Below are 23,216 nucleotides of genomic sequence, written 5' to 3' on the forward strand. Positions count from 1 at the left end.
CTCCCCAGCTGCCTGGGCTGGGCACAGAGGGACCGCTGGAAGGCTGCCCAGGGCCAGCACACCAACTGAGGCCCAAGCTCAACCAACTAGGGGTGGGAAGGAAAATGTCGAGGCTTCCAGTGAAACACAGAAGAGATTCTAAATCCCCAGAATTAAGGATCCAGAGCCAGGGTAAGGGCAGCATAAAACATCATTAGAAAGCCTAGCACCAAGCCACCTCAGGACGGAGGACTGCCGGGTCCTGAACTGCCTGTGAGAAGAAAACTCCCCACTCTCCAGAGAAGGAGGCAGAACCCAGGGCCAACACAATGTAACATCCAAAGAATCCAGAACAAAATCAACATTCTCAGATATGTGAAGAACAACCACCAGTAACTGACTATCATCAAGGTAAAAAACTGCAAAGAGCAGCAGACCAACAGGACCGGACATGGAATTAGCAAACAAGAAATCCAACATAACTATCAGAAGTATGTTTAAAAATGTCCAGTAAAAGATGGATTTGGCCAGGCACAGTGGCTCACACCTGTAATCCTAGCACTTTGGGAGGGGGATGGGTCACAAGGTCAGGAGTTTGAGACCAGCCTGGCCAATATGGTGAAACCTTGTCTCTATTAAAACTATAAAAGTCAGCCGGGTGTGGTGGTGCACACCTGTAGTCCCAGCGACTCGGAGGCTGAGGCAGAAGAATCGCTTGAACCCTGGAGGCAGAGGTTGCAGTGAGCTGAGATCGTGCCACTGCACTCCAGCCTGGGTGACAGAGCGAGACTCTGTCTCAAAAACAATAAAAAAAATTCAAAAAAAGATAGATTTAAGGGTGAAGAAAGGAACTGTCAGAAGAGATCTAAAATTATAAAATGAGAGCCAAATGGAAATAAGAGATGTAACAAATAGAAAATAAAGCATTTCTCGGATGGACACAACAACAGATTAGGCCCAACAAAGCAAAGATCTTGACCTTTCAAACAGGTCCAGACAAACTAATCAAGCTACAAACAAGGAAAAAAAAGACTTTCTATTAAACTCCTAAAAGGAAACTCACTCACAGCGTAACAGTTGCATAAGAGTATTTCCAGGAAAGAACAAAAAGAGCAAGACGGGGAAATACAACAGTCAAAACTTTCCAAATTTGTTAGGGGAACAAAAATCAAGCCAAAAATGCAAGCGGCTTAAGCAAATGTCAAGGACGACAGTGGGGTGAGCCACCACGGCATACGTGGGCCCGGTTTAGCGAAACTGCAGAAAGCCAAAGATAGCAGAAAATACTCGAAGCAACCAGAGAAAAAAGACATTCCACACAGAAGAGGTAAGAACAACAGCCACTTTCCATCAGAATCCACAGCTCAGCAGCCCTTCCCCATTCCTGAAGGACAACCCTACGTGGCCTCCGAGGCCAACACACTCAGCACCTCCCAGCACGACTGTGGGCTCTGCACCACCCACGTGCTCTCACGTTGCCCAGCGTCCTCTTTTCATCTCTACCAGGGAGACTGGAGGCACAAACACGCCCTTTAAAATGAACCGTCACCGGCCGGGCGTGGTGGCTCACGCCTGTGATCCCAGCACTTTGGGAGGCTGTGGTGGGCGGATCACAAGGTCAGGAGATCGAGACCGTCCTGGCTAGTACAATGAAACCCCGTCTCTACTAAAAATACAAAAATTAGCTCGGTGCGGTGGTACATGCCTGTAGTCTCAGCTACTTGGGAGGCTGAGGCAGGAGAATCACCTGAACCTGGGAGGCGGAGGTTGCAGTGAGCGGAGATCGTACCGCTGCACTCTAGCCTGTCGACAGAACCAGACTCTGTTTCAAACAATAAAAAAAATTAACCTTCACCTCAGAGGTTCCCAGACCTGAGAAGAAGCTGGAGTTCAGAAGAGCTCCTGGCCATCCTCCTCCCTCCCAGCCCACACCCGTTTCCTGCTCTCTCCCTTTGCACCCCCCACCATCTTTCTAGCTCATTCTAGGACTGGGGGAGCCCTCCTATCTGCCCAAGGCAGTGGCTACCTCATCTGGACCATTGCTCTCAGAAGGGCCCTGCTCTCTGAGGGTTTCTGTTGGGGTAATTTCTGACTACCAAACTGAGTACTGATAGTTTTATTTTTGTCTTTGATATACTATCCAGATTTTTTTTCTTTTTTTTTTTTTTTTTTTTAAAGACGGGTTTCACCATGTTGGTCAGGCTGGTCTTGAACTCCCGACCTCAGGTGATCTGCTCGCCTTGGCCTCCAAAGTGCCTGGATTACAGGCGTGAGCCACCGCGCCCGGCCTCTACCCAGATTTTTTACGTATTATACAGCAAAAAGATTTTGGAGCACCTCTAATCCTCCATGTTGCCAGCCGTGAAAGCTCCCACCCTCTTACACCCAGTCACATCCCGTAGCCCTGACCATGATCCTCACGGCTGCCCTCACCTGCTCCACAACATGGGGAGAGCTGAGAGCCTGGTGGCACCAGAGCGCACCCGAAGAGACTCCCGAGTGAGTGAAACAAACAAGCAGGTGCCACAGTCCTGATGAGCCGCTCTCAGTAATTCTACTTCCTGGAAAAAGATCCCTTCATGAAGCTGTGAGCATTTCACCCAGGCTGCGTCTAGTTAGTATTTGTTAACAATTTACACAAATCCAAAATAAGGTTAAACTTCAACTCTCTCTTTCTTTAACTAGGATGCACAAACATGGTTAAACCCTAATGAATCACTAGAATTATTTGGATACTGTCATTTAAAATTCAGAACAGATCATTAAGAAAATATACGCCTACAAAAAAATGGTTCACAATTTAGTACTCTGGATTAAAAATGGTCAAGGCTGCACAGCTGTACCTCAAGTTCCTGTTTATCAAATATGGCCTTCACGGGAGACGGCTGGGTGGCCGAGGCCAGCAGCTGCTGCAAGAGGATCATGGGGGGCTGCGGCCCTTCAGGAGACACATCCCCAAGGTCAGGTGAAGCTGCTGCTCCGTCATCTGAATTCAAAAACAAAGTATGTATAAGATTCTATTTTCAACTGCAAACGCCTCTTTACTATTAAAGAGAATACACTGAGCATGCTGAATCAGGTATGACTTCTGCCCCATTCAGTAACAGAAAATCAAAATCTTCAAGGTTCAGACATCAAACAAAAACTAGACTCTAGACCAGGCGCAGTGGCTCCCAAAATCCCAGCACTTTGGGAGGCCGAGGCGGGTGGATCACGAGGTCAGGAGATTGGGGCCATCCTGGCCAGGATGGTGAAACCTCGTCTCTGCTAAAAATACAAAAATTAGCTGGATGTGGTGGCGTGTGCCTTTAGTCCCAGCTACTTGGGAGGCTGAGGCAGGAAAATCGCTTGAACCAGAGAGGCAGAGGTTGCAATGAGTGAAGATCGCGTCACTGCACTCCAGCCTGGCGACAGAGCGAGACTCCATCTCAAAAGAGAAAAAAAACAGCTAGCCTCTAAACCACTTTCACTTCCTGCTTTTGATAGCTGTCCTTCATTAGTGCAGCCGTCTCTTAGAGCCAGCAAATGCTCCTTCCCAGATTTCTGTACTTGGTCCGATAGAGTCTTACTCTGTTGCCCAGGCTAGAGTTCAATGGCACAATCTCGGCTCACTGCAACTGCTGAGATTGTGCCATTCTCCAGCTTCGGCCTTCCCAGTAGCTGGGACTACAGGCACAACCCAACACGCCTGCTAATTTTTGTATTGTTAGTATAGGCAGGTTTACACCATGTTGGCCAGGCTGGTCTCGAACTACTGACTTCAGCTGATCCACCCACCTTGGCTTCCCAAAGCTCTGGAATTACAGGTGTGAGCCACTACGGCTGGCCTACACACTTTCTTTCTTGTTCACTCACAGCTCCAGTGACCCTCAACACAGACACATCCCATATGCATATTTCTAGTTGTAGGTTTTCTAGCTAGGCCTTGTTCAGATCATTAAGTGACCCCAATTCCAAATGCGTCATGTCCTCAGGGCGATGGCTTTTTGTCTGTTATGAGTAGCTTTAGGTGCAGCCTTTAGTACGCTGTGTGACGCAGCCCCAGGGAGACCCACTGCCCTGAAGCCACTTCACACAATCCAGGTGCTCAGCCGGGTACTCACAGCATTTGCACGTGCTGGTTTTGTTTGGTGAAAATTTCAGCTAGCTAGACCAGGTGCTGGAAATCTTTCTCTTAAAGGTCCCGATAGTAAACAGGCTGATGGGCCGTACAGTTTCTGTCCGAACTACTCAGCTCTGCCACTGTAGAGCAAAAGCAGCTGGAGATGAGGTGTGAACAAGTGTTGTGCCTGTGTTCCCTTAAAAATTGACAAAACCAGGGGCATGGCAGTTTTGTCAATCTAGCTCTGTCTGGAGTCCCTGCTCTGCCCTCCTGATTCAGGTCTGCTGCAACTGCTCAGTGGGCTGAGCGGAGAACAGAAGAGCCAATCTGATTCCCAGGCTCTAATCTCCCAATCTCTACGCCTGGGAAATCTTCATGCTCCCTACAACCTCCACTATTTGATTGAATCTATACTTTCCATCAATTTCTCTCATCCTCAGCAGGTTTAAAATTCATTTCATAGCATCCTCTTCCCTTGCTTTTTTCTTCTTTTTTTCTTTGTTTTCAACTTCTCTCTGTTCAGTACATTACTCTCCTCCTAAGATTAGGAAAGAAACCCGAACACTCCACATTCTACTGGACTTGCTTATTTTCTTCAAATGCACTACTCAGAATTCTCCCCTCATCTCAAGCTTGAAACATCAGCCACATTCCATTTTTTGCTGGATTCCCACATAGCTATTATCTACAAGACTACACCATCACAGTGGATGGCACCTTCCTTCCACCAGAACCTTCTTTCCCTTTCCATGCCTTCCCCCTCATCACTTGACACAGGAGCAATTCTCCATCTCTGTCATCTCTGGTGTCAGATACTACCGTACCTTACTAGCAGGTGCATCACCCGAAGGTCAATGCTTACCATGTGGCCCTGCCACAGCTTCCCAGGTGGGCCTCAAGTTTCACCCTGCTCTCCAAGGTACTCTGCAGCAGGACGTCAACCACCCATTTAGCCTCAGCCCCGCTGCACGTCGAGATACCCTGAACTCCAAGCAAAGCAGAGGTGCTCAACACGCTCCCAAAGACTCGCCACTTTCACCCTCTCTTCCTGGCTCCACCACCGGCAGAGTCCTTGTCTGCTGGCATCTGTCTGCCGCAGCCTCCAAAGGCTGCCTGTCCGCGCTCAGCTGCCACTGGCTCCAGACGCCTATGGAACCACTCACACACCTCGCCGCCCCCTGGCCCCAGAGGACGGACGGAGCCACTGCGTTCATTTCCTCACCTCATCCACACCCTAGAGAGCAATGATCATAGACAAGAGCTTCCCCCCAAAAGACTTAGCATGTCTTTCAAGAATAGGTGATGGAAAAATATTTGTTTTTTTCTATTAAAAGTGACACAAGCTCATTCCAGAAAACTAAATATAGAGAAATATAAAGAAAATTAAAACAGCCAAAATTCCATCAAAGATTACTGTGTCAATATTGTGCTACACAGATGAACCTATGGCTTATCTATAAACGGATATATGTAGCAATGTGCTTTTGTTTACTTAGGTACCATTTTCACGTTTTCATGGCAATAAACATATACACTGGCCCTCAGTATCCATGGGTTCTGATCCAAAGATTCAACAAATGACAGATCAAAAATACTCAGAATAAATAAACAGATAACAAATTAAAAGTACAGGATAACAACTATTTACAAATGATTTATATTTTTTAAGTATTTGGGAGGATGTGCATATACTACACCATTTTATAGAAGGGCCTTGAGCATTAGTATAATTGGTATAATTGGGGGTCTTGGAACCCATCCCCATGGATACTGAGTGAAGACTACTATATGTATGTACCATCATTTTGAATGACACTGTATTACACCGCACGGATACGTAAGAGTGGGTATTTTGGTGTCTACAGTTTTTCAACACAAAAACCATACCAAAAAGGAAGCCATAACAACATTGTTGAATACATTTTTTTTTTTTTTTTGGAGACAGTTTCACTCTGTCACCCAGGCTGGAGTGCGGTAGCAGAATCTCGGTTCACTGCAACCTCTGCCTCCTGGGTTCAAGCAATTCTCCTGCCTCAGGCTCCCAGGTAGCTGGGATTACATGCGGCCACCACTATACCCAGCTAATTTTTGCATGTTTAGCAGAGACGGGGTTTCACCATGTTGGCCAGGCTGGTCTTGAACCCCTGACCACACGTGATCCACCTGCATCAGCCTCCCAAAGTGCTGGGATTACAGGTGTGAGCCACCACGCCTGGCCAGTGAATACATTATCTTTACGTGCCTTTTCGTGTGATAAATTCCCACAGAATGACTTGCTGGGTCAAACTATATGAATACACAGGTACATCTATGCATTTCAAAGTCCGGCTCATTTCCTCCAGCGCCCATTAGATGGCTACACCAACTTCAATTCCCAGCAGCGTGTTCATGGAGTGCTGCTGTGCAGGCATTTGAAGAACCAGAGGGTCTTCTTGTTACAATACAGGTTCTATTGCTTTGGTCTGGGTGCAGCCTGGGAGTCTGCGTTTCTAACACATGCCTGTGTGCCATCAATGTTGCTGACCCACGTGCCACACTTTAAATGGGAGGCATGAAAATACCTTTCTCCCTCCCCACCCACCAGATGCCCTCATATTGTTTGTCTTATAAGATGATGATGATTTTATTCACGGTTGGTGGTTGCTGGTCAGGCCACGTGTCTTTCTCCCACATATTTAAGCCATCTATGTCCATTTTTATGAACTGACTGTTCACATCCTTGTCTATTTTCTACTGCCTTTCTTACAAAGCTTTAAGAACTTTGTTTGCCTTCTCGGCTTTCTTATCTGAAAAAAAAAAATAAATAAATAAAATAAAATACTTTTAAAAAAGATACCTGCATGAACAGTTCCAGTCTCCTGGACAGCTGGCTGAGACAGGATCTGCCGCAGTTTGTCCTGGTGGGAGAGCAGCGCCCGACCTGCTTTCAGGATGTACAGCTTCAACTGCTGACACCGCAGCAGGTCCAGGTCCACTTGTCCTATGGAAGGAAAGACTCGGTGAGAATGGTGAGGAGTAACACTCTGCCCTTCGGGAGTCTGCCGACCACAAACACTGTCAGGGACAAAGGGCTTGCCTTGCCCAGTGTTATGCTTGGTGCTTCTGGGTAAGCACCTTCTGCCTCCTGGGTCTTCCTCCCTGCTCTCCAGGCACCTAAACTGATGGCACACAGGAGTCCATGCTTTAACACAGTTAGAACCGTGTTAGCTATTATTAACATGATCAAATGTTCCCCAAGTTGCTAAGTTTCAGCCGCCTTCACTCTTCTTCCAAGAGACTCTCAGAGAATCCGTCAGCTACACCAGCTTTTTAACTAAGGAAGATAGCAGCAATGCCCGAGTCTTATCCAATGGCAGAGGCCACAGAAGCAGCACAGAGAGCATGGGGCTGCAGGGAAGGAGGGCCGCAGGTGCTGCCAGGGCACTGGCTCGACTAACTGGCAGACGGGTTTATTCAGCATGATGTAAGCGGCAGCTAGCAGAGAAAGCCAGCTGAATTTTAGAAAGGCGGTGATTTACAGGCACTGCACCTTCAAGCAGACACGTGAATGGGAGGTCCAGAGTTGAAGGTGTTTACATCAAAAATGCTGAAGCAGCAATCATAGGTCTGCGGGAGCAAGAGGGGAGAAAACTCAAGAAGAGTGGGCAGAATAAGACATAAGTTATGGGTGAAGCCACGAGGATTTCCAGAACAGGAAGAACAAGCAGAGAGAAGACCTCCCTAGGAACAGTGAAAGAAACTCAGGAGAGCTCCATTTTAGACCCAAAGGCAGGCAGAGCTAAGCAGGGTTACAGTCTCAGCCACCGTGAAGGTCACAGTCAGGCCAGGTGGCTTCCAGGACAGAGGCCCCTGGATCAGGCAGGGAACACGCCCGGAGCCATGCTCTAACAGGGTGAGTGGGCCACAGGGCACTGGGATGGTGAGGAGCACGGAAGAGGAGAAGACAGACTTCTCTTCAGGGATAAAGGGTGACCCTGAGAAGAGGGTTCACGGTGATGAAGGCTGACCTGAAAACTCATTACCCCGTAAACAGGGTTACACTCCCAACCACAGCTCAACAAATGGTGAGCCCACGTGAACCCCAGGACGTTGGCAGGCCCGGTAACTCACTCACCAAAGAACACAGTACAAACAACACGAGTTTAAGACGGCAGCTGTTTCACAGGAAGCAGCAAACCCTGACCTGCAAAGGCCTGTTTAGTCGATTTCTTTATTTTGTGCTTCTCTAACTTGCTTCCAGCGAGGTTCACCAGCTGAGCCCAGACAGACAGCATGGGCTCTGTGAAGGGCAGGTTGTTCACATTAAAGGCCACGGCAGGGAGCTGGAGAGAACACAGAAGCTGTCAGCGTGCAGCCAATACGAATAACAAATGAAACGCTCTGGAAGTCATCAAAACCATGGACTTCCTCCTGAAATGCCACACATACCCAAAAACCTTTTTATAGCTGAAAATGATTTTTTTAAATGACATTAAAGGCAACATGCAGACTTGTATGTTACATATCTATATTAATTTTTCTTTACAAACCTGTCAACAATAATTACATCATTGTTGTGGTTATCTTCTCAGGTATTGTCTATATATTTCAAGTTTTCTACAACATGTATATATTCCTATAATAAAAAATATATTTCTTTCATAGAAAATATAGTCAGGCCATACACAGTGGCTCACACCTGTAATCCCAACACTTTGGGAGGCCAAGGTGGGCAGATCACCCAAGGTCAGGAGTTTGAGACCAGCCCGGCCAACACAGTGAAATCCCGTCTCTACTAAAAACACATAATTAGCCAGGCATGGTGGCACATGCTGTAATCCCAGCGACTTGGGAGGCTGAGGCAGGAGAATCACTTGAACCCGGGAGGTGAAGGTTGCAGTGACCCAACAAGATTGTGCCATTGCACTCCAACCTGGGTAACAAGAGTGAAACTCTTACTCCAAAAAAAAAAGAAAATATAGTACGATTGTACTTGGGCTACATCAAAATAATGCAAGTCACTCCTTTTCCCTGTGCATCCCTGATTCATAGGTGTGCAAGAATGAATGACAGTAGCTGCTACATTCAGTCATACCACTCAAAACAACTAAACATTTTCTACATGAAGAAAGGTTTTTTTTTTAAAAAAGGAATCATGTTTAAGTTTTTTTAAAAACCTGAGTTGTTCAATAAAAAGTAAACTTCATAAATTCACATTTTAAAATAATTAGAACCACCTCATAGATGCACACTACCTTCTAGGGGGCTAAAGCCCTCTTCACGGCTCTGAGGCTAAAAGACACATGAACCACTGCTTTCGATGCCCTGTGAGCGAGGCCCTGCTTACCACAGAAGCCCAAGCTCAGGGGAGGGAAGAGAGGTGGTTCTCCTTCCTGGGTCAGGCAGCCTCCTGGAAGGCAAACCTGAAGTACCAGAATCAAGTTCTTTCCAGTGCTAATGTTGGAGCTGAGTTCTAGGGTAAAGCCAAATCCCTTTCACACAGTAACTGAGTCCAAGTCCCCTACCGGTTTCAGCTGATTCAGCGGGCAAACGCGGCACGTCCGCATTTCGGAGAACTGCACGGTGATTCTGCCCTTCGGGGTGATGCGAGTCACGGTGCCCTCTCCAAACTCATCGTGCAGGACTTGGCCACCCAGGCGCAGGCGACCATCGATGCCCCCGATCACAGCCAGGACCGCCATGAGGCCCCCCACTTCAGGGTTCTCGGTGTCGGGGAAGTAGTCCTCTAACAGGGCCTAGTGCAGACGGCAAACAGCCAGCTTGACCAGGGACATTCATGGAGCTGCCCAGTCCCTACAGGTTTACCGTTCAACTGAATGAATTCTGAGAACACAAACCCACCCCTTCAGATGGCCTTCCCGCGAAGCTGTGGGTGATGGAGCGCAGCTGGGAGTTGATGTACTTGTTGATCAGCCCATTCCACTGCGCCAGGGAGTGCAGCACGCGCAGCAGGGCCACCACCTCCTCGGCCAGTGTGCTGCTGTGGGTGGCGGTCAGCGAGGCCTGTGGGCGTGCCCGGCGCCGCCTCGGTGTGGACTCTGAGGAGGCAACATGGGAGAAGCTGCTGCCCTGCTCTTCCCCAGGGCACAGGGAAGGGAGAGGGTTACCCACCTTTGAGCAACGGCACGTCAGAGGAGCAGGTAGTGAGCAAGCTCCCCAAGAAGCTGAACAGCTTCTCCACAAGGCACTTCATGTCCCTTGCCCTTTCGGTCTTGTCCCACGATGGAAGGACTGCTTGCAATAAATGTACAGCTAAGATCTGAAAAAGATAATTTAAAAGGGCAAGCATTAAAAAAGTCTGATTAAGAAATTACAGATTGCTGTTTTCTCTTTATTTTCTGTTCTTATAATGCAGTGTGAAAACTGAAATGTGAAAGTCAATGTGAAAATTTCTCATAATGTGAAAATTTTGAGATTCATTATTTTACAGTCAGGTAATTACATTCAAGTTGATGAGTGACTAGGATTGTCAGGGACTTTAGAAAAAAGCGACATGAGAGGTGCATGTGTTTCTTTAATTAAAAAAGAATGACTTTTAGTTTCATTCTTCTTAGGATGATTACACTATGAATCCTGTGGAGCAGATGAGAAAGTACCTGCAGGATTTACCACTTAAGAGCAGAGCAGGCAAACTAAAGTTTAACAACTTACCGACTGTCAAGGACCTCTGCCCCTCACCTCCAGAGAACCTAACCTGTCACTTCTAGACCCGTTCTGCACTCGTTACTGAATAAAGGCCCCGACTCTGAGGGCAGGGAACTTCAGTGTGCGATGCCGCTCTCAGAGAACTGGTTTTGCCTGGCAGCACAGTACCTGCCTCTGCAGTGAGGCGGCAGTGAAGGGTGCGTGCCCTTCCACGACCTTCATGAGCAGCGTGATCCACTGCGGGGAGCTGAGGGCACCGCACACCTGCTGCGTGAGCGCGATGCTCCGCACAAACCCCAGTGTGCACCAGCTCCGGTGCTGCTCCCGGCACACCAGCCTGTTTGGAGAAGCTGCAGGAGGAAAAAAAAACACTCTTGGTAACAAGTCCCTAAAGATAAATCATGAGTGCAAACCTTATTTTTTTTAATCAACTTATTATTTTCTTTCTTTTTTTTGAGACAGAGTCTCACCCTGTTGCCCAAGCTGGATTGCAGTGGCGCAGTCTCAGCTCACTGCAACCTCTGCCTCCTCGGTTCAAGCAACTCTCCTGTCTCAGCCTCCCGAGTAGCTGGGATTACAGGCGCCCACCACCACGCCCAGCTAATTTTTGTATTTTCAGTAGAGACAGGGTTTCACCATCTTGGCCAGGCTGGTCTTCAACTCCTGACCTCATGATCCACCCACCTCGGTCTCCCAAAGTGCTGGGATTACAGGCATGAACCACTGCGCCTGGCCTATTATTTTATTTTCTACAATAAGCTCCTTTACAAATATGTTGCACTTTGTAAATTAATTCAAACTAATTCAAAGTGAGGAATGGAAGAAGGCTTTTAAGTTAGTTCGAAAAACATTTCACAGAATTTTTCTTTTTTTAGCAATGGGGTGTCACTATGTTGCCTAGGCTGGTCTAAAACTCCTGGGCTCAAGTGATCCTCTTTCCTTGGGCTCCCAAGTAGCTGGGACTACAGGCATTTCTAGAACCTTCTAACTGTGTACTAAAACTAGTTAAAGAATTTTACCTATGTGTTATTTCTAGGCAATAGGAAAATTATCTATAATCCAAATAGCAGTAATTGCAACAGTACATCTATTATATTTTTTTAAATCTCCTGTTTTAAATACCTCCATGATCTTGCTTACATTTAATCTGCACCGTAAGTTTCCAATCCAAGTTTAACACATCTGCATTAACCAAATGGGAAGTTTTCACTAGGTTTACAACATTGGATTCTGACACAAGTGGGTCCACCTCTGCTCTGCCTGACTGCAGGCCTCCATTTCTCCCTGAGCAGAGGCTGAGGCTCAGAGGCTGGGCCCTCCTGAGGAACCCCTCCCACAGCCCCACAGGACCTGCCCTCGCCTCACACCTCCCCCACCCTGCCGTCAGCCATCCAGGCTTACAAGGACACCCGCCTTCCTTCAACACACGCACGTGCACTCACACACACTCTCACACCGCCATACGCATCCTCACACCCACAGCAAGTTACTCAGACACACTCATGGGCACACACACCCACCCTCACTCTCTCAGGTGCACTCACACCACTGTCACAATCACTGACACACACACAATCCCAGTCACTCATATGCACACACAACCTAAGATGCAAACTGATGCACACTCATAGATGCTCTCACGTACACTTTTACCCCTCCCAACGCATCCCGAAGCTCACATATGCACTCAAACTCCTAAGCACATTGGTTACAAGTGATGACTCACCCACTCACACCTGTGCCCACACTCACACCCACTTCTCTTTACACTCATGCCTGTAGTGTTGTTACAACCTCCCTCACTGACACAAGCAAAATGCTCACATTCACTAACATGCACTCACAGTAACACGTCATGCGTGCTGACACTGACACAAGGCACTCATACACATTTACACATATGCTCACACTCGTGCACACTTACACTTGTGCCTCACCCACTCACCAAGCCTGACTGACACTTCATCTCATTCACACTCCCAGTAATCCCCTGACACACGCTCATGCCTCCCTCTTGCTCACCCTCACACACACAGTGGCTCAAATGCACTGAGGCGCTCGCTCCCACTTCACCTGCATGCAGTCACCTGCCCACTTGTATGCCCTCATGGACATACACACCACTCGCTTGAATGCACGCACACACCCACACAATTCAAACAGACCATGCTTACAACAAACTCTCAGCCGCTTGCCCATCAACTCCTACCACACTCGCTAAATACATGCAGATGCTCCGGAACACCACTAACACATGCATGTCCTCACACACCCTCGCACACACTGAAGGCGCCCACAGACTCACCCACACTCGGTAAATACATGCAGACGCTCCGGAACACCACTAACACATGCATGTCCTCACACACTCTCTCACACTCAAGGCGCCCGCAGACTCACCCACACTCGGTAAATACATGCAGACGCTCCGGAACGCCACTAACACATGCATGTCCTTACACACCCTCTCACACTGAAGGCGCCCACGGACTCACCCACACTCGGTAAATACATGCAGACGCTCCGGAACACCACTAACACATGCATGTCCTCACACACCCTCTCACACACTGAAGGCGCCCACGGACTCACCCACACCCACGTGCTCACTCTCAGGCACACTCATCCCACTCCCTCAGCTCACATTTCTCATCCTCATACTCCACACACTCAAGCACTTTACGGGCTAAAGTGTGCCTGTCCCCAGCTTCACATACACTCAGAACCTCAGAATATGATCTTATTTAATGAGGTCTCTGGAGACGTCATTAAGGTAAGAATTTAGGTAACATCATGTTGGATTAGGGTCAGACGAACTCAAGGAAAGAGTCCTTTCAGAGACAGAAAAGGACACGCAGAACACAGGGGCAGGGGCCACGTGACGACGCAGGCAGAGACTCCAGGCCAAGGAGCCTGGAGCTCCCAGAAGCTGGACGAGGTAAGGAAGGGCCCTCCCCTAGAACCTGTGGAGGGGGCACGGCCCGGTCCACACCTGGATTTGGGACTTCTGGTCTCCAGAACTCTGGGAGAACAAATTTGCTGTTTCGAGCCAGTGTTATAGGTGGAATCCAGAATTGCAAAATTCACATGTTGAAGCTCTAACCCCTGCAGTACCACGGAAGGTGACCCTGTTTGGAAACAGGGCCGCTGCAGGTGTAATGGGTTTGATGAGGTTGAACGCTGCCCTTACGCAAAGGGGAGATTTGGAGGCGACTCACACACAAGGAGAACGCCAGGTGAAGGTGACGGCCGGGGTCGGGGGGACACTTCTACAAGCAAAGGAATGCCAAAGAGACCAGCAAACACCAGAAGCCAGGGCAATGCCCTGGAGCAGCTTCTCCCTCACAGCCCCCAGAAGGAACCACCCTTGATCTCAGCCTTCCAGCCTGCAGAACCGTGAGAACTTCTGTGTGAGCCCTCGAGTTTGTTGTCCTTTTCACAGCAGCCACAGGAGACTCATCCACACACATCCACACGCACCCACATGCAAAACCAGACACCACTCCCTGGGCCCTCAGTCTCTCATTCCATACATGTCTTGTCCGTGGTTCCGCTTTCCACTAACATTCGCAGCAGGCCACATAAAGTCTTGGTGGCTTCGCTCTGCATGAGCTCAGCATGAACTCCGGCAGAGAGACAGAGAGTCTGCAGTAAGTTAATGGTGCTGGTAAACATCACTGCCGTGGGGTGAATGTTCCTTTCCGTTTGTTCGGCTTCTAAAGAAAATAATCAAAATAACAAATTATATTCCCAGGAAGACAGTCTTGCACATAATTTAACAGCTTTAATATTACATTCTTGTTTTCCTGCAGACTCGAATTTTGGAGCAGTTTTAGGTTCACAGGAAAATTTCAAGTACAGACATTTTCTCATTCTTTTCTTCTTTCAGACAGGATCTCTCTGTCACCCAGGCTCGAGCGCAGTGGCGTGATCACAGCTCACTGCAGCTTTGGCCTCCCAGGGTCACGCAGTCCTCCCACTCTGGCCTCCCAAACCGTCAACTTTTCCACTTTGGAAAGGGAAACAGATCCTTACAAGAAGAAGACATGGAACTCAGGATGCACTAAACGCGCACCATCATCATTTCTGTTCACATTTTCCTCAAGAACCTTGTAAATAATAATTTTTAAATCAGCATTGGCATATAACACAGAAGCACTAAATGATTCCAAGGCATCACTTCTTAAGAAAGACCGTTTATCAAATGTCAGAAGCTGGTTTCTGATGAGCTAGCTACGGCCCGGGTGAGGACAGAGCACTGGCATCTATGGAATGGGACGACCAGGTGCTCACACTTCCAGCTTGGCTGGCTTCAGGATGAGGAGATGTGTGGCATATGAGGCCGCCCTCTGTCATGGGGCCACCCCTGCCCAAGCTCTGATGCCCCTACGGGGCAAGACCCCAGGCAGGGAGCCAGGCCTGCTTCCCGAAGGCAAGGGGGTCCGAGGGAGGGAGCAGCACCTGGTGTCACGCAGCACGCTGGAGGCTGGACACTGGTGGCCAGCACCACATCCACCCTCAGGGACAGGGTTCCAGGTGCCACGTGCATGGCTCCTAACAGCCCTACGCAGCAGGCAACACCTCTGTTCACACCTGAAGGGCCCCAGCCCCAGAAGCGATGTGCCCAAGGTGGTGGCGTCAGGATCCGAGCCGTGTGCCCCAAGCCCAGACGGTGCGCTGCGGCCTGGTTTCTTCCAGCTGCTCTCCAGTGAGTGCACCATCTAAGGTCTTGTGCTCACTGTCACAGTCCTTCTGAGCCTGACAAGACTGCACCACGGTGTGCACCGCAGTGCCAGGTGGCAGCCCCAGCCTCTCGGATGGTCTTACCAAGCCCAGCCATGTGAAGCATCACACGTCTTTCAAGAAGAGCTAAGAAATGTCATGAAGCCTCCCTCCCACAACCTTGGACCTCCTCAGATAGGACTGAGCTTTCTTAGCCCGCCCCTCAATTCTCACCTCTGCTTCCCTGGCAGCGATGAAGTGCTAACTCAACATTACATGAAGAGTTCAGAGTCAAGGGCTGCAGAGGAAAGGTAAGGGCAGGGGACAGGCGGGGTGTGCTTGGGCAGAGGCTCTCATGGGAGGAGGAGGCAGATGGACCAAGACCACAGGGTAACTCCACCAAGCCTCAGCTCACTCCCTCAGACACAGGCTCAGCGAGAACCACGAGACCCCCTGGTGGTGCCGCTGCCTGGCCCGGCCACCCCATTTTCAAAGAGGGACGGCTGCACAAGAGAGAGGAGGACGCAGGAAGTCGGGTACAGCCAGGCCGCTGGACCCCACGGCCACTCCACGCAGCCGCATCAGAGGTGCCCGGGAGTTACCACGGACAGAGTGCCAGCTGCAGGCGTGTCCCGACATCCCCCTCTAACGCCCAGATGACAGTGGCAGCAGCCAGCACCTGGACAGTCTGTGGGCTGCCTTGGCCGAACCACCTCCCTGAGTCACCCACCAGAGTCGTCCTCTGTGTCCGAGTCCTCTGCTGAGGGCTGTGCCGCGGCCGGCAGCTCTGCCAGCTTGAGGTCGTATTTTCCTTCTTTCCCCATCCTGTAGGAGTTGGTGCTGCCCGTGTCCCACTGGACCCTTATCCATCCGTCCTCTCCCAGCTCACCAATCACTCGGCCTAGGCCTGGAGGAGGTCCGTCCTGAGAAAGTCAGAGGAAACATCAGTTAGGAGGGGGTGTGTCTGCCCTGGTCCTTCCGATTCCCACCAGACCTGCCATACCGGTACCGCCATCTGCTGCCCTGTCTGTAAGGGCTGTCCCCACACACACATTTCAACATTTCACCTCTCCTACAAAATGCAGCATGTCTGCATCATTTCAAATTAAATGGCATGAAATAACGTGCTCATGCTCCTTTACCAAAGAAGGTGGGGAAATCTCATCTCAATTAGGATCCTCTCTGAGTCAGTGCAGAGACAGGGCTTTGCAGCAAGTCCTGAGCCCTCAATCCCTCACGGGCCTCGCCAGGGTGGAAACCTGAAACCAGCACCAGCACCTCCACACTCCCTCTTCTTCAGCTCCCCGCGAGCCCCAGAGTGGAAGCCCTGTCTCTCATTTCTGCAGGATAAAGCTGTTTCTAAGATGGATGCTGCTGTCTCCAGACACTGCCATTTCTACGACAGCCGTGACAAAGCCCAGGCTTTCCCATGTGGGGGGGAAGCTAGACAGCCCACGGGACGGTGAGCCCTGCCCTGACTTAGCTAGGGCTATGGTAAGTGACTTCCACCATAGGAAGTGGCAGGGATTTAGAAGAGACCTGCTATGAGGGAAAATGGAGACGTGGCCACAAGCCCTGAAGTCTATCCCAAACAACTGGATTCGGGGTACTTCGCAGCCCACGGGCACTGGCCCACAGAGGCAGCATCTGGGCTTCCTGCCTCTGAGCTGTCACTACACTGACCTTCAGAATGAGATGTACCCTCTTACTCACTCTCACTCTTGTTCCAGCTACCCATCAAACTGAGCCTCATGCCACTGAGTTTTCTGAAGAGCTGCCTCTCTTTCTAGACTTCATTCTGCTCAGATGCCCTACAGCAGGCATGATTACTCCCTACTTGTGTTAACTCTCTTCAGCTGCTCAGGAATCAAGACCCATATCATCCATCCATCGTACACGTCCTGGGTTATTCCAATTTCCACCCATCAGTATCGTACAGAACAGTGCAGACGACAAGTAACGTGTGGCTAATGTGTTCACATCAAATCTCTGAGTACCTGATCGCCCCATTTCCAGTCCACACCTCTCATGACCCTTGTTCCGATCTTCATCATGGCAGCCAGTTCTGGCCCTGAAACAGGGAGCTGCACAGGAGCTGTTTCCTTCCTTGTTTCTTCCAAAACTGTGGCAGAAGCACCTTGAGCAGAAGCATTTATATCCTCCTCAACATTGTCACAACTGGGACCTGACAAAGCGTCAAAAACAGCAGCTGAGCCAACAGGTAGCTACAATGTCCCCTTCCTAATATACATGCAACATTTAAAAAGTACTAATGACGATCATAATTTTAAAGAATCCATACTATATGTTTTATCAACTAATACAATACTGTGAATATTTTACTGTGATATACGATAAAAAGAAAGTAAAAGGAAGGACAAAATACTAAATATATTAAGAAGATATAAAAGATATTAAAATGCTCAGAAAAGCTACTTTCTCTATTTCTAGGAAGGACTCCCCCTAAAAAAGCAACATAAATGAGTTAGAAAGATACTCATCATATTTTTTATTAATAGAAAAACAAAAATAACTACCTAAATATCTAACAGTGGGAAATTATCAAACTTTAATCGTGGTTCTGTGCAGAAGACAGCTAACAGCTGGCCTGAGACACAACCTCAGACAGGACTGCGGCAGGCGCGGCCCTCAGCTGGAGTCTGGATTTCCGGAGGGCTCCCCCATTCCCTAAGTGGTAGGTGCGGTTCACTGTGCCTGAACTGGCTGTACAAACAACGTGGTCTGTGCCGAAACCTGCTTTCCTTGGTCTGGAACTTGGTACGCGCCGGGCAGGGGGTGCCCATGTGATCAGCCCGGATAGAAACCCTGGGCCTGGAGTCTCTACCCAGCTTCCTGGCAGACAGCCCTTGACACAGCTCAGTGCCGGGGGAGCGAAGCTTGTCCTGTGTGGCTCCTGTGGAAATTTGTACCTGCTTTCTTCTGGACTTTACCCATGTCCCTTTTCATAATTTTGCTCTGTGTAGCTCTGAGTACAGCTACAAGCTGAGTCTTGTGAGTTCTCCTGGCCAACCATCAAACTTGACAATTGGTGCCCTGGCTGGCCACAGAGTCAACCACAGCATGAAACAGAAGCTGAGCTCCTGGAACCTGAGAAAACTAACACTTGCTGATGGATTTGAAAATGGGAGATCTAACCCCAGGAGAGGAGGCTAGATTTTTAACCCCTTTCCCACTTGCTAAATTGAGAGGGGTGGGGAGTGCGGTCCCAGTCTCTCCCTTGGGTGTAGTTTTCTCCCCTAGGTGGGAGGGAAAAGGATCCAAACAGTCCCAAAGGTGGGCTTGGGTAGACCAAAAAAATGTAAAAAGTTTGTGTTTCTCTCTCTTCCAAGAGGGTAAAAAAGGATATTCAATTCCCAGGGCTGGAACAATACTTTAGGTAAGCTAGTGGGGGAAACAGCCTTTCCCTTAGCCCAGCTGCTGCTTTGCCCAGGAAGGGACAGGAGCTGCATTCCAGGTGGGTCTCCCAGGACCTCCTGGGCAGCTACACTGCTAACTCTGTAGACTGAATTTGTTACTAGGGGCTTCAATAAATTTGCAACCAAAAATGGGGGGAATTTTTTAATTTTAAATAGCTTTACATTTTGTGGCTGTTGCATGCGGATGTGTACATTGTCAGTATAAAATATTATATGCTTATAATTTCTTAAATAAGAGAGATACCCTGATCAGGGCAAGTTGCAAATATAGACAGATATTCATGAGACACAACTTCCTTGCTTTTTGCAGCCAGTGGGCCAGGTGGAATTTAAATTCATGAATACTATCAACAGAACGAGTCCCCACACTTAACGATTTTTACTTATTGGAGCCACTGGGGGAAAAGTAGACAACATAAAAAGGCCATTTCTCAACGGAGACACGCTTTTGTAATTTTTTTTTTTTTTTTTTGAGACGGAGTTTCGCTCTTGTTACCCAGGCTGGAGTGCAATGGCGCGATCTCGGCTCACCGCAACCTCCGCCTCCTGGGTTCAGGCAATTCTCCTGCCTCAGCCTCCTGAGTAGCTGGGATTACAGGCACGCACCACCATGCCCAGCTAATTTTTTGTAGTTTTAGTAGAGACGGGGTTTCACCGTGTTGACCAGGATGGTCTCGATCTCTTGACCTCGTGATCCACCCGCCTCGGCCTCCCGAAGTGCTGGGATTACAGGCGTGAGCCACCGCGCCTGGCCGCTTTTGTAATTTTTAAAGGTAACTTCTGGTTGCTAATGAGGCCTTAAGAAATCAGACACGACTCTTAGTGGATGATTCTCTTCAGCTGTAATACATATATTAAAATATATATTTAATATAACCCAACATATAAACATGTAAATTTAAAAACGTATATCGAATATGTAGACAGATTTTTTTCCCCACAAGACAGGATCTCACGCTGTGCTGTCACCCAGGCTGGAGTGCAGTGGTCCGATCTCTGCTTACTGCAACCTCTGCCTCCTTGGTTCAAAAAATCTTCCCACCTCAGCCTCCCAGGTAGCTAGGACCACAGGTATACACCACTATGCCCAGGTAATTTTCATATTTTTTGTAGAGACCGGGTTTTGCCACGTTGCCCAAGTTGCTCTCGAACTCCTGAGCTCAAGCAGCCCGCCTGCCTCTGCCTCTCAAAGTGCTAGGATTACAGCCTGGCCTGACACAGTTTTGAATGGATTATATGGTCTCTAAGACTGATGAGGTTTAAAGAACTTGGGAAAACCTTGCTTTTTCACTTTGCCTTTGACAACAGGCCCCCTGCGGCATCTCAGATTTTAGCCAAGAAAGACCACCATAAGCCAATCAGATCTAACAGACCCATACGGAGCATTTCACCCAAAAAGAGCAGAATACACTTTCTTCTCAAGCGTAACAGAGAACACTCTCTTACACTGACCAGACCGTATGTTAGGCCACAAAATCAGTCCTACATTTAAACAGACTAAAATCATACAAATTATCTTCCCCAACCAAAATGGAATGAGAAATTAGCAACAAAAGAAAAAGTGGAAAATTCACAAGTATATGAAAATTAAACAACACACAGTAAACAATCAACAAGGGAAAGCTAAGGACCAGATGGCTTCGCTGGTCAACTCTACACAGTGAACAATCAGTGGGTCAAAGAAGAAATCACAAGGAAAATTAGAAAATACTATGAGATGAATGAAAACACAACATAGCAAAACTTCTGTGTTGCGCCAAAAGCAGGGCGAAGGGGGCAATTGTTCTATGAACGTATGCATTTTCTAAAGACAATCTCAAACCAACAACTTAACTCTACCCCTGGAAGAACTAGAAAATAAGAACACAATAAAAGCAAAAGTTAAGCCAGGTGTGGTGGCTCACACCTGTAATCCCAGCACTTTGGGAGGCGGAGGCAGGCGGGTAACTTGGGCCCAGGAGGTTGAGGCTGCAGTAAGCCATGATTGTGCCACTGCGCTTCAGGCTGAGGGACAAAGTAAGACCCAGTCTCAAAACAAAAACAAAAACAAAAAAATACAAAGCAGAAAGAAGGAAACAATAAAGATCAGAGCAGTCATAAATGAAATAAGGAACAGAAAAATAGTAATAAAACCAAAAGTTCGGTTTTCGGCAAGATCAAAAAAAGTGACAAACTTTTAGGTAAATTAAGAAAAAAAGAAGACGCAAATAACATCAGAAATGTAAATGAGGACAGTACTACTAACATAAAATAAAAAGATGACAAAAGAATACTGTTGAACAGCTGTATCTCAACAAATAAGACAGCCTTGACAAAATGGACAAACTCCTAGAAACATAAATCACCAGAACTGACTCAAGAAGAAACAGAAAATCTGAATAGACCCACCACAAGTAAAGACATTGAATCGGTAACTAAAAATCTTTCAACAAAGGAAAGCTAAGGACCAGATGGCTTCACTGGTCAACTCTACCAAACATTTAAAGCAGAATTGACACCCATCCTCCAACTCGTCTAGAGTTGGAACACTCCCTAGTTCATCCTATGAGGCATTATTATCCTGATAACTGTAAAACAATAAAACATTGCTGAAAGACATTAAAGACGATCGAAATAAATGGAGACATCCCACATTCAGAGAATGAATGATCACATTGTTAAGATGGCACTATTCCCCAAAACAATGTACAGATTCAATACCATCCCTATCAAAAATCCCAAAGGTCGGCCGGGCGCGGTGGCTCAAGCCTGTAATCCCAGCACTGTGGGAGGCCGAGGCGGGTGGATCACGAGGTCAAGAGATCGAGACCATCCTGGTCAACATGGTGAAACCCCGTCTCTACTAAAACTACAAAAAATTAGCTGGGCATGGTGGCGCGTGCCTGTAATCCCAGCGACTCAGGAGGCTGGGGCAGGAGAATTGCCTGAACCCAGGAGGCGGAGGTTGCGGTGAGCCGAGATCGCGCCATTGCACTCCAGCCTGGGTAACAAGAGCGAAACTCCATCTCAAAAAAAAAAAAAAAAAAAAAAAAAAAAAATCCCAAAGGTCTTTTTTGCAGACATGGAAAAGCCAGACTTGAAGTTCATGTAAAACTAGAAGGGACTCGAAGTAGCCAAAATAATCTTGAGAAAGAAAAACAAAGTCGGAAGACTCACACTTCTCAATCTGAAAACAGTACAAATCTACAATGTTCGAAACACTGTGATACTCACATAATTATAGACATATAGAATATGAGAATGTAATTGAGAGTCCAGAAATAAACCTAAGAATCTCCAGCCAACTGACTTTTGCCAAGGGTACTAAGACCTTCAGGGAAAGAACAGTCTTCAACAAATGGTATTGAAACAATCAGATAATCAAAAGAAAAAGGTTGGACTCTTACCTCACACTGCATAAAAAAAATTACCTCAACACAGACCAAAGATCTAAATACGAGAGCTAAAACTAGAAAACTTCACAGAAGAAAACACAAGGATAATCTTTATCAACCTTGTATTTGGAAATGGCTTTTTGGATATGATATCAAAAACACAGACAACAAAAGAAAAACAGACAAATTGAACTTCTTCAAAACAGAAAACTTCTCTGGATCAAAGGAAATACAATCCAGAGAACAGGAGAAAATATCCTTTAATTACATAAAGTAGCCTCTGATAAAGGTCTACAGATCTGTGAAGGTCTAGTATACACGAAGTTTTTAAAGAGTTTGAGGACTGGTGTTAATTCTTCTTTAAATGTTTGGTATACTTATATAGTGCACCTATTGGTGCCAACAACAAAAAGACGACAATCCCACTTAAAAAGGAGAAAGGGGCTGGGGGCAGTGGCTCACACCTGTTATCCCAGTACTTTGGGAGGCCGAGGCCGGCAGACCACCTAATGTCAGGAGTTCAAGACTAGCCTGGCCAACATGGCAAAACCCCATCTCTACTAAAATACAAAAATTAGCCAGGTGTGGTGGTATGTAACTGTAATCCCAGCTACTCAGGAAGCTGAGGCACGAGAATCACTTGAACCCAGGAGGCAGAGGTTGCAATGAGCCGAGACTGTGCCACTGCATTCCAGCCTGAGCAACAGAATAAGATTCCATCTGTAACATTAATAAATAAATAAATAAGGAGAAAGGGACTTGAATAGACACTTCACCAAAGAAGATATACAAATGGCCAACAAGCACACACATGTAAAGAAGCTCAATGTCATTCATCATTAGTGAAATGCAAATCAAAATCACAATGAGATACCCACTTCGCACCCACTAGGATGGGCTTAATTTTAAAACACACACACACACACACACACACACACACACACACACACACACACA

At 47.6% G+C, this 23,216-nt stretch overlaps 1 protein-coding gene and 1 long non-coding RNA gene across 8 annotated transcripts in view; both read right to left on the minus strand.

Moving 5' to 3' along the window:
- The window catches only part of HERC2 (HECT and RLD domain containing E3 ubiquitin protein ligase 2), a 205,873-nt gene that overhangs the window by 87,352 nt on the left and 95,305 nt on the right, over positions 1-23,216 (minus strand). For all 7 annotated transcript variants that reach the window (XR_004263267.1, XM_032259981.1, XM_032259980.1 and 4 more), the window contains 10 exons: positions 17,446-17,633; positions 16,179-16,371; positions 14,260-14,442; positions 10,895-11,076; positions 10,193-10,340; positions 9,923-10,119; positions 9,586-9,816; positions 8,265-8,403; positions 6,918-7,061; positions 2,823-2,965 (listed from right to left, as the gene is read on the minus strand). Coding sequence is in view for 6 of the 7 variants with exons in the window: in XM_032259981.1 (XP_032115872.1) it covers positions 2,823-2,965; positions 6,918-7,061; positions 8,265-8,403; positions 9,586-9,816; positions 9,923-10,119; positions 10,193-10,340; positions 10,895-11,076; positions 14,260-14,442; positions 16,179-16,371; positions 17,446-17,633 (1,748 nt within the window). In the remaining variant the exon portion in view is untranslated. The remainder of the gene's footprint in view (positions 1-2,822; positions 2,966-6,917; positions 7,062-8,264; positions 8,404-9,585; positions 9,817-9,922; positions 10,120-10,192; positions 10,341-10,894; positions 11,077-14,259; positions 14,443-16,178; positions 16,372-17,445; positions 17,634-23,216) is intronic.
- Positions 12,380-14,253, minus strand: LOC116537706. The gene is made up of 2 exons (XR_004263269.1): positions 13,036-14,253; positions 12,380-12,928 (listed from the first exon to the last, which is right to left on the minus strand). It is a non-coding gene; the product is annotated as an uncharacterized LOC116537706 (long non-coding RNA).

The sequence above is a fragment of the Sapajus apella genome, unplaced genomic scaffold, assembly GCF_009761245.1.
Source record: "Sapajus apella isolate SASKATOON/1434 unplaced genomic scaffold, GSC_monkey_1.0 scaffold113, whole genome shotgun sequence".
Classification (NCBI taxonomy): domain Eukaryota; kingdom Metazoa; phylum Chordata; class Mammalia; order Primates; family Cebidae; genus Sapajus; species Sapajus apella.